General features: G+C 42.5%; 1 protein-coding gene across 2 annotated transcripts in view; it reads left to right on the forward strand.

The window, feature by feature from the left end:
- Window positions 1-14,391, forward strand: part of SLC2A13 (solute carrier family 2 member 13) — a 343,282-nt gene that overhangs the window by 168,908 nt on the left and 159,983 nt on the right. For both annotated transcript variants that reach the window (XM_044992726.1, XM_044992736.1), the window contains exon 4: window positions 10,039-10,147. In XM_044992726.1, the coding sequence (XP_044848661.1) occupies window positions 10,039-10,147 (109 nt within the window). The remainder of the gene's footprint in view (window positions 1-10,038; window positions 10,148-14,391) is intronic.

The raw sequence follows: 14,391 nt of genomic DNA on the forward strand, positions 1-14,391 counted from the left end.
TACAGACTTGGGGGCATGATCAACTGCAGGGCACACACACACTGCAGTCAGTAGGCACCAGGGTCACTCTGTGTGGTGTATGCTGCCCCGGGTCATTCTGTGATGTGTATGCTTGTCCAGGGTCCTAGCGCCTGCCACCCCCTTAATGTTAAGGCACGCTGCCCTTACCATGCACTTTCACCATAGCAACGAGCCTCTCCGCAGCCCTGAGCCCCAACAAGAGCCCTCATCCACGGACAGATACTCACCCTTCCCCCACACCCCTCACCCCTTCCTACGCCCAAACCCGCAGCCCACTGCCGTCATCCAAACCCCTATCCAAAGAAGGCACCACTCGCCCCTTCCTGCAAACCCACCCCTTCCTGCAAACCCTCCCCTTCATGCACAACCACTTGCAACCGTCCCCCACCCCAGAGACCTATGTAGGAGCAGGAGGATGTCATTCCTCTATGGAACAAGCGGTCTGTACATCAGTGCACACTGTGCCCAGCACAGTATGCGTCCATGTTTCAACACCTGAACAGAAATGCAAAGTAAAACAAAGATTTATTAATAATGAGTGTTACAATTAATTTGCTTTAAAACGTGCTTTGGAAGTGGGGGAAACTTGGAGAACGGGGTATGTAACCGCAGATCGAAATCGACACATACAGACACAGGCCCAGGGTCAGTTTCTCTTGAAAGCAAGTGGAGAGTCATAGGTTACCCTGCTCTCCGAGGAAACTTGCTTTCAAAGCCTCCCGGATACACAGCGCTTCCCGCTGGGATATTCTCTCGGCACGGGTGTCTGGCTGAGTGTAAACTGCAGCCAGGCGATTTGCCTCAACCTCCCATCCGGACAAAAAGGTCTCGCCCTTGCTCTCACAGAGATTGTGTAGCACACAGCAAGCAGCAATAACTACGGGGATATTCTTTTCGCTGATGTCCGAGCGAGTCAGTAAGCTCCGCCATCTCCCCTTGAGACGTCCGAAAGCACACTCCACCACCATTCTGCACTTGCTCAGCCGGTAGTTGAAGAGTTCCTTCTCTCTGTCCAAGGCGCCTGTATAGGGCTTCATGAGCCAGGGCATTAGCGGGTAGGCTGGGTCCCCGAGGATCACTGTAGGCATCTGCACATCCCCAACCGTTATTTTGTGGTCCGGGAAGAAAGTACCTGCCTGGAGGCGTTTAAACAGACCAGAGTTCCTGAACACATGCGCGTCATGAACCTTGCCCGCCCACCCAACGAAGATGTTGGTAAAACGTCCCCTATGGTCTACCAGTGCTTGCAGCACCATTGAAAAGTAGCCCTTTCGGTTAATGTACTCGCTGGCCTGGTGGGCTGGTGCCAGGATAGGGATGTGAGTCCCATCTATAGCCCCACCGCAGTTTGGGAATCCCATCGCGGCGAAGCCATCTATGATGTCCTGGACGTTTCCGAGAGTCACTACCTTTGAGAGAAGTTGTTTAACGATTGCGTGGGCTACTTCAATCACAGCAACCCCCACGGTAGATTTGCCCACGCCAAAGTGGTTCGCTACTGACCGGTAGCTGTCTGGCGTTGCAAGTTTCCAGAGGGCTATGGCCACGCGCTTCTGCACACTCAGGGCTGCTCGCATCCGGGTGTCCTGGCGCTTCAGGGCAGGGGACAGCAAGTCACAGAGTTCAAGGAAAGTGCCCTTACGCATCCTGAAGTTTCGCAGCCACTGTGATTCATCCCAGACCTGCAGCACTATGCGGTCCCACCAGTCCGTGCTTGTTTCCCGGGCCCAGAATCGCCGTTCCACACCATGAACTTGACCCATTGCCACCATGATCTCCACGGCGCGGCGTACCCTGGTTTGTGAGAGGTCTGCGTCACTCTGTGAATTCCTGTCCTCACCGCGCTGCCGGAGCATCCTCGCCCGATTTCTCAGCAGCTGACTGTGGAAGAGGTGGACGATAAGGTGCGAGGAGTTGACAACGGCCATAAGTGCAGCGATGATCGCAGCGGGCTCCATGCTCGCAGTGCTGTGGCGTATGCGCTGTAACTGACAAGAGAAGGGCGCGAACAGATTTCCCGCCGGAGCTTTCAGGGAGGGAGGGCGTGATTGACGGTTCAATGACAACAGTTACCCAAAAGCACCCTCGACACATTTTTCCCCCAGGAGGCATTGGGAGCTCTACCCAGCATTCCAATGGGCAGCGGGGACTGCGGGAACTGTGGGATAGCTTCCCACAGTGCACCGCTTCCAAAGTCGACGCCAGCCCCGTTACTGTGGACTCAGAAATTCGAATTAGTGTATTTACTGTGGATACACAAATTCGACTTCATAAGATCGAATCCACAAATTCGACTTAAGTAGATTCGAAATAGTCTTGTAGTGTAGACAAGGCCTAAGTGCAGAAACAGACTGAAAGGATCTCTTGAGAGCAGATTGCTAATTGGGGTTGGGAGGGACTTTGACACATTCTCAACTTCCTAGTACTAATACACATGTCCCCAGAGCCATCCCTGCACTGAACCAGGGCACAGCATATTATAGAGGTGTATATATGAAATATCTCAAATGTCATTTTAAAACATTTCTCTATTATGAAACTCTATCTGTTTGTTTGGGATTTTCCCCAAATTCCTTCACTATATTTAAATCCAGAAGTAGAAACATTTTTAAAATCCAACATAATGATAAATAGTGGGTCATGTACTTCAATATCATCTCTTTTAAATCACATTATAAACTTTTCCACTTACACTAAATTAGTCTTTTTTATAACTCTCTTTCCCTCATCAAAGGATATTTAGCAAGGCCATAAGGAAAGTAGAAAGTGCACATGTAACCCACACACCTCGTGGGTGTTGTGTTCTGTCCCATCTAGTAGTTCAGAGACCACTTAGAAGAGAGAGAGAAAATGAGTCAGCTCTACAGCCAGTTGGCTTTTAGCTCATGCGATAGAGGCTTATGCACTAAGCTCCAGAGGTCTCAGGTTCGATCCCAACGACCGATATATATATATATATATATATATACAGTTTATATGTTGTTTATCAGTAGTCTTAAAAATTAAATTTCACAGCGTTACCATATTATGGTGTTTGTCTCTGAAGGAGCTGACAAGCTAGCATCACAAACAGAAGCCTCTGCTTTCACCTATCCAGTTCATTGCCTTTTCACACTCATAGCAGCATCTTCTCTCAGCTCCCTGTGGTATCATTTTAATTGTCACTTTTGTCTGTGCACTGTGTGTTTCATCATTATTTCTGTGGTTTTGAAGGCTTTTATTACAGTAGTTTGTACTTTCCAGAAAGACTGTGTCATATGAGGACAAAATATTATTTTCTTTATTCTGCCCCATCTTGTTTCCCTACTTGATTCTACTTCTTGTCCTATTTAAAAGCATTCTTAAGAGATGCATCTGTCCCCTTCTTTGTGAATATGCTCAGTGGCTTTAGATTTTCCATCAACAAAGCTTCAGCTCAAATAATGTGTTATCAAAGGATAGATTTTTTTTTCTTTACTGACAAAATAAAGTGTCTTTGTTTTCAGGATTCCCAGGAGTCCAACCCATCTCTCTATTAAAATAGAAAAACCTGTTTGCTGCTGGAGATCTACCAGCCTTCCCAGGTTTTTGTTTCTGGAGTTCTGCCAACTTCCCGACATTTTTGTTCCATACTTGACCAACTGCATCCTCACAATCTATTCCCCTAGAAGAAAATAGTTCTGAGCTGGGCAATGTAATATTATCCTCCAGCTCAGTAAATATACCAGTTGTGTATTTACTGTTATTTAAATACAGTTACGCCAAGTGTGCAAAGTCCCTGCCTAGAAGATAGTCCCATGGTCACCAGATTTGTATAATTTTTGGTGATGCCCAGAACGGGTCCAAGCCAAGCCGTCCCATCCATAGGACGGACCAGGGCAACCGCCCTGGGCCCTGTGCTGTGGGAGGCCCTGCTCTTCGAGGGATGTGGGGTCCAGGCAGAGCCGTCCCGTCCATAGGACGGACTGGGGCAACCGCCCCATGCTTTGGGGTGCCCCGTGCTTCAGGGGGACGAGGCGTCCAGGGTAGCCTGGCGATTAGCGGGGGGCCTAGAGCTGGCAGCAGTGAGCGATCCGGCCCTCGCCCGCCCCTGCTCATGATGAAGAAACACAGCTAAAAGCATAAAAAGCTGTGTGTGTGAGAGAGGGGTTCTGTAAAGTTAAAAAGGAATGTTTATTAAAAAATGCTTAGAATTTAAGTGTTAATGCAAAATTAGTTTGTTGATTTAGCTGGGGATTGGTCCTGCTCTGAGCAGGGGGTTGGACTAGATGACCTCCTGAGGTCCCTTCCAACCCTGATATTCTATGGTTCTATGAAAACACCCCAATTTGATAGGAGGTGCTTAGGGGGAAATACAGAGTTTTGCCCACGCTAAAAAATCCTGGTGACCCTTTCTTTGAAAATCTCTAGTGACTCCATGTTTGGAGAAGGGAATTTGCCAGGGGCATGGCTCTTGTTTCAGGGATGCCTTGCTGTCCCCACGAAAATCCACTGGGATTTGGCCCAGTTATAAGACTTTGAAAAATCAGTTTGCATGCTCAGTAGAAGAGTGGAAGAGCTAAAATCTCTGAAGCTTCCATGTCACTGGGCATGCTCCAGCCCAGGGCTGAGCAAGACTTTTCTTACAATTGCTGCTATGGATTGCAGGGGACTGTGTCAGATCCAGGTTCAGATCCAGGCACTAGAACTGAAAAGAGGGAGTCTGTCTTTCCTGTGCTCCAAATGCCCACCATGCTAAGCCTGGGCAGCACAGAGGAGGAAGTTGTCTGAACTGAATGCAGAGGGTGAGAAAAGATGGACCTGCAAGAGTAGATTGGAACAAAGAAGTTGTATGTGGGGAAGACTGAGATTGGAAGCTGGTGGTGGGGAGAGGGAAACTGGGACTGGGATTTGGTGTGGAAGAGGGACTGGAACTGGCTGGATAAGGAGAGTGGGACTAAAAACCAGTGGGTGAAAAAAGTGAGGGGGAGGGGACACAGATCTGATGAGGACTGAAGGTGTGTGTGGGGGAAACGGACTGACAGAGCAAAAAGACTCGTACAAGGACCTAAGGGAGAACTGAGATTGGATGAAAAGCTTGGGGAGGGAGATTGGAAGTGTGGAAAGGGCTAGATGTTGGGGGAGACTGGGACAGGGAAGTTCACAGGGGGAGACTAGGAGTGGCTGGGCAAGGAGACCAGGATTGGGATGAGGAACTGGGTAGGGAAGGGACAGGATTGGAACAGAGATAGGTGGGAAAGGATGTGGCAAAGAGGGTCAAGCTTGGGAAGAACAGGCTGACCACTAGAGCACACCCCTCTCCAGAGATTGGAAAGGAACCCAAGATTCCTGAATCTCACCATTCCACCGCTGTCAGCAAATAGCTGCAAAACCCATTGGCAAACTATGTGTCCCTTCCCACTCCAGTGATGGTCCCATGGAGACTGAGAAACTGGTACTGCTGTCAGTCACTCCCTTACCTCAAGTGAAAGAGGTCTATGTGGTGAAGCTAATGTTTTCACCACTGCTGATAAACCATGAGGGTGTCAATCTGATGCCATATGGTGGAATTTTTTTTCTGTTTTCTCTTTGAAAAGCCTACGAATTTACACACACACAATTGCATTAGAATAACATCATTAAGGTTCTGAAATCAAGCACTCCAAAGTTCGGAAATGCCAGAATTAAGGGTGTCTGTGCTTATTTCAGGCCCCTTGTGCATATGTACTGTGATGCAGTCATTAATTAGACGATTGCATTCAGTGGATAGGGAGGACAGTGCTCATGTTATTTTGTTCTCTCCTCATTGTTCAGTGGGAGGCCCCATACCTTATTTATTGCACACTTTCAAACACTGCTCTGAAGACAGAATTATGAATTTCCGCTTGGGCTTTGCTGAGGTGCTCATCATCAGAGTATCTGGCCGTCAGGAAGTTTAGACTTGAAATTAGTCCATCAGAGGACTGAAGTTCTGGACCAGCCTTTCAAGGGGAGCAGTGGGGGAAAAAACACATCTGGCTTCAAGACTGTGCTTGATAAGTTTATGGAGGGGATGGTATGAGGGGATAGCCTAATTTTGGAAATTAATTGATCTTTGACTATTTGCGGTAAATATGCCCAATGGCCTGTGATGGGATGTTAGATGTGGTGGGATCTGAGTCACTACAGAGAATTCTTTTCTGGGTGCTGGCTGGTGAGTCTTGCCCACATGCTCAGGGTTTACCTGATCACCATATTTGGGGTCGGGAAGGAATTTTCCTCCAGCGCAGATTGGCAGAGGCCCTGCGTTTTTTTTGCCTTCCTCTGCAGCATGGGGCACGGGTCACTTGCTGGAGGATTCTCTGCACCGTGAAGTCTTTTAAACCATGATTTGAGGACTTCAATAGCTCAGACATGGGTTAGGGGTTTGGTGAAATTCTGTGGCCTGCATTGTGCAGGAGGTCAGACTAGACGATTATAATGGTCCCTTCTGACCTTAAAGACTATGATTCTATGATCAGAGTATCACATATATCAGTGAATGTGAAATGAGGGGGTATTATTATCTCCATTTTACAGATGAGGAACTGAGCCACAGAGATTAAGGTAAAAATTATTCACTAATTTTGGGTTATCAATTTGAGACAACTAGATCCAGATTTTTCAATGTACTTACCATTTTATAACCCTTCTATAGTAAAAGACCGGCTCCCATTAACTACAGCTGAGAACCCAGCACTTCTGCAGATTGGACCCTAGAATCTCAAGTCATTCATCTGGAGGAGGAACACAGTTAGTAAATCAGTCACTTAAATGTCTGATTTAAGTGACTTGCCTAGAATCGCTTAGGAACTCTTTGGCAGAGCCAGGTATAGAATCCAGGTCTCCAGGGCAGCATTCAACTTGCTGTAATCATGAGACCAGCTTTTCTCTCCCCTGCCTCATTCACTTAATACCTTCTAACTTCTGCAACAAATGGAGCAGGGGAGCTATAGTCAAGTCTCCTTCACTACACAACCCTGATTCATCTCCAGAGCAGGGTCCATTTTGAGCATCTAGTTTATGATCATGTTGTTAAAGACTATGATAATGACTAACCACAAGGGGGACTAAATGAAGGTTGCGCAGGCATCTTAACTCTGTCATTTCCTATTTTTATGCCTAAAATACACCACGATTTCACTATTTTCAGTGCAGTTTTTTCACTTCTAAAGGGGGTGCCACATATAAGTAATTGGTTTATGGGTTCTGAGCCACATACCAAATCCTTTTGATTTCCCTCTGTAGGTAAGAAGGGCCTCAGGGAGATCTAAAGAATTTGGGAAGGGTCCACTTGTAATTTAAAAGACATTGAGATGTTTGTGGTGAACACTGAAATTCTAAGAGATCTTTTTCACAAACATCCATTTTTCCTTTACAGATCTCTTTGTATGTATTTTTAAATCCCTTCTCTCCTCTCTCTCTCTCTCCCTCTCACAGATTTTTCATGCTTGTAGCTGTGTTTCTTGATCATTTTTGGGGTGGCAATATTTATCAGTCATTTCGGTTTAGGGGTTCCAGGCCAAACACCGAAATCTCTGTAGCTAAGATGGGCCTTCAGTTGGTGGTTGGAGCATGAGGGGGTAGATCAGACCCTGAAAGGGCAACGTAGCGGTACGCTTTTATTTCCTGTGATGTCATAGCCAGTGACTTTACTTCCCATGACACTATCATCCTTTTCTCTCCATCAATCTCTCACTTCATCCATCAGTCTCATTTTAACATAAGTTAGGGGCAGGTTATTACAGATATTTTAATTCATTGCAAGCTTATATATTGATATTTTTAACTGACATAAATTTACTTATCTGAGACCATAACTCTAAATAAGTTCAGCCAATTCTATTTTAGCAGAGGTCACATTTGCATGAAGATCTAAAGTCGGTATAGGATTCTTTCATTTCATTAGTTAAGCAGAGTGTTTCCTCAGAAACATTAAATGTTTCTTCTCTTTGTCTGGACTTTTTCTTATGGAAGAAGACTAGGGTTGGTATTGCCCTTACTAATGATATCTGACTCTGAAACACCTTGACATGAACACTTACAAACTTGTTTGCTTGAAGTGAGACCGTGCTGTTAATAGACGAATACAACCCCGCCCCCCACCGCGGCTCCCCAAAAAAACCCACCCAGGGACGACATCTCTTCGCTATTTAATATTGTACATCTTGTCTGAAAAGTATTCTAGTAAATTGCTAGCTGGTACTGTTTAAGAGCACCTTTTATTTTGCTGGCATGAGACATACAGAATGCAAAATACTGAAAACAGTTAAAGCCAGGTGGTTTTAAATAATATAAGAATCACACTCAATATCTTTTTAAAAGCATCTGTTTTACAATGCTCAGTCAATTTGTTTCTTTGGATTTTCTTAGGATTGCAAAGCTTCTGTAATACTGAGTTTAATGATGCATTTTATTTATTCAGTCACTTTATTGTTTTTTTTTTTGCCGAAAGCTATGAATTTTATGAAAGAAAAGTCTTTAATTTTGTTTATATCTAATCAGATGTGCAATTGCCCTGGCACAGATTTGTGGTAAACCTTTTATCTTCAGCATAAAGCAGAATGATAATTTGGACATCATATTTGTGACTCTAGGTCAAAAGCATGAAAAATTACAAACAAATTTACTGAATTTAGCTGATGAAACATTTTAAAGGTATCTGGGGAGGTAAGACTTGAGCTCTAGTTATCCTTCTATTTTAGTGTCTTCTCATTAATTCTGTAAATGTTGTTTTCTCCTGTGCTGGCCCATGAATCTTCTTTTAATGATGAAGAGGTAGTTGGTTGATGACAAGAAGTGGGGTGTCAATAAAAAACATATTATTTTTAAAGTTGTGGAAAGTGGCTCTTGCCTAGACAAGTTTGACCAGCTTTTAGCAAGAGAGTCTCTTTGAACTTGTTTCATAATTCAGTTGTTGAAACTACTTACAAATATCCAGCATCCCTGAATCAGAACTGTTTATATCAGTGTATTGAAATCTTCCTTACTTTGTTCGTAAACAGCCCTTCATTTCACAAGAGATTTCCACAGTTCATGTTAATTGTTAATCAAGAGCAACATATTGAGGAAAAACGTTGCGGAAAATCTAGAAATAAACCCATAAAGCTTAGATCTTTGAGGATGTCAGAACTGATTATTTTTGTTTAGCTTTTCTTGTATTATTCCTTTGACTGAATCCATTTTGATTCTTATGCCTATCTTAATTTTTTATTAGGTGCTGTATGCAGCTATACCATATATAATGTATATGTGTAAAATATAATTAGGATCAGAACATATTCTGTTTAATGGCACTCCGGGCACAAACTCATTCTGTTAACAAATGGAATCAAGTATTATACACTCTTTTTGTTTGTTTTCATGTTATAGCTTTCTTTGTCACATTGTTTTTAGGACACTTAAACTTTAAAATTAAACTTGTCAGAGAAAGAAACGTTTTCTGTTTGGCAAACATATTTCTGTCCTCCTTGTAGAGCACAAAAGTTACTTTGACTATATCATTTGCTCCTCTTTTTCCGTCTCCACATATGGAGGATGCCAGAGACGTGTGGGAAAGTTTTTGCCAATTAATTTGTGCTCCTTCTGCTGGCTCTTCTGCTGGAGAGCAGCAACCCAGCGAGTTCCTAAATGCATCCTCACCTGCAATCACTATACAAATGACGTCAGTGGGAGTTGGAGATGCATTTTGATTGCAAAAACTGAATACGAACAGTGGCAGAACATACTCATTTAGTTTCATGGTCTGTGTTAATATCAGCGGAAGTTCTGAATCTAAATTTGCATACACCTGTTTATTAAATGAACCTCTTGTAATCAAGATTTATTGGATTATAACTGGATTTTTTTTTAAAAAATAGTTGCATTTTGGGCCTAAGCCCCCTGAAAGTGTCCTATTTAGTAGAATGCATAAAATGAGAAACTAGACCAAGTATGAACAAAATATTCTGAATTTGGGAAAAATGAGGGGGAAATGTGTAATAACTAGGAGTACTGAACTGGGGGATTAATAACACATTTTGTATTTTTATATTTTTAAAGCTGGACCTGTGATCTGCAGAATGCTGACATACCCTCCAACTCGAAGAGCTTTAATTGTGGGTTGTGGTCTGCAGATGTTCCAACAACTGTCAGGCATTAACACCGTCATGTAAGTATCAGGTCCTTCTTTGATAAAATATTGGAATAACATTTCATGAGGTTTTTCAACGTTTGGCTTTTTAGACTGAAATATTAATGGGGTTCTGAATCATTAAATTGAATATAATGTATGTATGGAATATCACAAGTATACCATATTTTGAGTATCAATAATTTAATGATGGTGAGCTCTTATTTAAAATTAGATTTTGGTTTCCTTGCATCATGGTTATGGTCAGAAAGATATTGATGTAAAACATTCTTCACAGATTTGCTGTATGCCATATCCAGAGTCTCATGTACTTTACTGGATTTTATTATTGTGCACTTTACTACTCTCTCTATTGCAGACCTCATACTTCTCTGGTTGACTGGGCTGGACTCTACTTTGGCCTAAGCATGAACAAAATTGTTAACAATGTTCTATTTGCAGAATCTTTACCTTATTTACACCTCAAGGACATCTTTGTGTAATATTAGCACAAACAAAAATTTCATTTGGTTGGACTGGGCAAGTTGCGTCAGGACATACCCCATCAATTCAAATCTTTGGGAGCATGAAAATAAGTTAAGGGGAAAGGCTCCAGCATTCCTTGCCACCTTTGCATCATCTACACACCTGTAATTCTGGAGATAAGACACTCCAACACTCCCTAATGCTTTCATTTCCTTCTCCAACACATACTGAAAAACAATGTGCACTGTAACATATACACCCATGCATGATACTCTCACTGTCATGAAAAATCTGAAGAGCAACCTCATGCTCTTTTGCATCAACAGCTTGTCACATATGATTATCATGGTCCATTTCTGCCTTAATAGTACTGCAGTTGCTTTTAAGGTTCAACTTCTGGCACAACCGGAAGCTTAGAAAATGAGTAACTCACTATTTGTGTAGGTGGAAAACTGTCTGTCATCACCTCAGAATACAGTAAGAGAGAGAGGGTTTGGCTGACTCACTGTCCCAGAAGCCCGCAGTTCTTCATGATGTTGTATAATTAGACGAAATAGACTCATTTGAGGGGTCCGTTTATACTCTCGCCTCCTTGAAACCTTTGCTTTATGCAGTCAGGTTAAATGAAATAGACTGAGCTCACACACCCAAGGTTTGAGCATTGTCTACAGTGTGGATTCATGCAGGCAGTCATCTGGAAGACCCGTAGTTACAATGAGAATGGCAGTTTGTTCTCCTGTAGAAGGGAAAATAAAACTGTGGAGCGTATCCTCTACTTAATATGTGTAACTCATTAGTGTTTTAAATTCTGTCTGCACATCTTGCTAAGAACATGCTCCTATGATCTGACCTAGAGAAAGAAGGGTGATTATAATGAAAGAAATACAGAGGCCGGAATAGGGAGGGGAGGGTGTAACTGGGCTGGGTAATGGATATGACAGCATATTACAAATGTAAAGGAGAGAAATGTGAATGTTAATGTGCGAATTGTCTACATCATTTTGTTTATGAGGGGGACCATGGTGTGTTCAACCCATTTCTAGTTTATTAAGCATACGCTTTGATTTTTAAAAAAAATGCAGTATAACTTCCAAGATTTTGGTAAGAAGGCACAAAAGGGCATACAAAATATATTCATGAATAATAATACTTTACAATGTTCACATGAATACAGTGTCAGGATGTTAAATGGTTAAACTTTTGATTATGATATTTGCAACAGATCCAAAACTTCATTACAGCAGAAATATATTGAAATGGCATAAGATCTATAGTAGCTTACTTTGCTTATCCTAAATTGCAGATACACCTTACCATGCAATAGCTTTTACAAACTGTTTGTAATTGACCTAATTTGATGGAGTGTGGGTGGAAGAAATTACTGCTATACAATATAGCTGGACTTCATAAACTTTGCATAAAAAGATGCCTTTAATAAACACATTAAAAAGTGTTGATAAAAGAATAGCTTATAGTTGAATTCCCTTTTCATTTCACAAATTTTGCAAGCTAGGTGAACATTTCCCCATGAAAGCAGTTTCTTTATACAGGACATTGGCCATCTGTTGATGGTTTGGTTACACAATAAATTGGGGATTTAAAAAAAATTGTTACCTGTCAGTCTGTGCAGTAGCTATCTATGTAACTGCATGGTCTTCTTTTCATTGTTCTCATCCTCCTTCTAGCCTTTTTATTTGCTGTTCTCACTCTGTGTGTTTGATCTCAAATTAGATTGTGTGCTCATTGGGGCAAGGATTATCTCACCATAAGTTCATACAGCACTATCACAATGAGGCCTTTGTTCCTGATTGGGACTGTAGATGATACAACACAAACAGTTAATAATGATAGTAAAACCATCTTGTAAACCTAGATATATCCCAGTAAATGACTTAGCGATAGTTCCAGTTAGAAAGGAATTATAACAATAGATCTAATATTAGTTTCACAAACACCTACTCTAGACTGAATCTGCAGCTGTGGCAAGTGGCAGTCAGCCAGAAGGACTGGAGGGGCAAAGATGGTTTTATTTCTTAGTGCTCCTCAATGAGGCTGACAATTCTGGCTCACTGCTATCTGGGCTTCCCTTACCCTGCAGAGATCTCCACGTAGCCTGTTAAGCTGGCTTTTCACCTTTTCGGAACTGCCAGAGCACTCTTTTGCCAGTTGATTTAATGTAGCAGCACTCATGGCAGTGCATGCTGTGTTGCAGTCTTCTGGCTGGAGACTTTCTGCCATTTGTGTGATGACAGATTCAGTATAGCTGTGTCTCTTTTTAAGAAGAAAAAGCTCTAGAAGCCTTGTACATTTTTTTTAAAAGTCAGTAGTTTACTGTTAATTAAACAGTAGTTTACTGTTAATTAATGTTAATAGTAAGGTGAATTCAAGATATTTTAGAGAAGGCAGAAGTTGGAGGAATAGTATAATATCCGTGCGGAGTTGGTATAGGGCTCAGAAATCTGTCAGAGACCAGACAACAATTCGTTGATCAACGGGCTCACACCATCCTTAGCTTAAAAGCAGAGCTTCGGAGTAAGTGTGGCAAGTTTATTAGGGGTGAGCATCAATGTTTATACACAGAAGTAAACAAAGTGATTAACAGATCATAATGGTCATGCATAATCAATCAAGATTCTACAGGATAAAACAGGTTAAAATGTAGATTTAAAAAGACAAAAGGAGGAAATGGCTACTTATGGCTACCTATTGGGAGGGGAAGGGTCATGAGTAGTTCGCAGGTCAAAACTTTTGATTAAAAGTTTCAGACAGAGACATGTAGTCTGAGTTAAGTTTCAGTTCATAAAGAGTTCAGACTCAACATTCCTCCATTTGTAGCTTTGGGATAACTATTTACCAAACGCTACACCCTATTTTAAGGAGCCAAAGGTTGCTTGGCAATTTCAGCCTGGGCCAACTTGAAGAGAGTAAGGCCTTTGGCTGAAGTAGAAAAAGAATAAACTGACCCACAGGGTTTCTTAAAAGCTGACTCTGAAGGCTTGTGAGGGATCTACATATGGGATAAGTGGGATGCGCAAGGCTTGAAGCCAAGATTTTTACTAAAGGCAGTGCCATTAAAATACATGTTGCATTTACTTGTTCCCACAAAAGTTGACCCCTTTTCTTTAACAAAACACAGTGATCCTGTCTGATTGGTCACCCTGAGATATCTGTTAATTGGCACTTCTGTTTTGTCCCATGTAAGATTGTGTTGGACTGGATCTTTTACTCTAGCTGGTGGCATCCAAGTCATATTAGCAGTAGTCAGGGGAATGGGTGTGAAGGGGAGTCCCTGTTCTGCATTTACTGGAAATTGAGTACATACCCAGCAATTACTTCTATTTCCTAAAATACGAGTTTTAACCTCGTGGGAATATCTAATAAAAGCATTATCTTCATAAGCAGAAAATAAACTAAAAAGGCATGATAAAAAACATACAGTTGTCAGAATAAAAGGTCCTCTCATTTTTTCGAGTCAATTTAAGTCTGATGTCTGAAAGAGGTAAGCTGGTCCACTGGTCAGAGGCAGTATCCTCAGTGGTGGCAAGAGCTGCTGGTCCGTCACTGTGGTCCACTACGGCTGGCTTGACGTGGGAGTGGTGGATCCAGGATTTGCGTCCTTCCAGGAACACTGCAGTATGGGTTGTTAAAAGAACCTGGTGGGGTCCAGTAAACCTCGGCTGGAGGGCGTCGCCACTAACGAACTTTTTGGCCCAGACGAAGTCCCCTGGTTGGAATGGGTGGATCTGTTCTTCCAGCGGCACGGTCTGGGAAAACTGCGAGGCTTTCCAAAGGGTACG

Source organism: Mauremys mutica, chromosome 1, assembly GCF_020497125.1.
Source record: "Mauremys mutica isolate MM-2020 ecotype Southern chromosome 1, ASM2049712v1, whole genome shotgun sequence".
Classification (NCBI taxonomy): Eukaryota; Metazoa; Chordata; order Testudines; family Geoemydidae; genus Mauremys; species Mauremys mutica.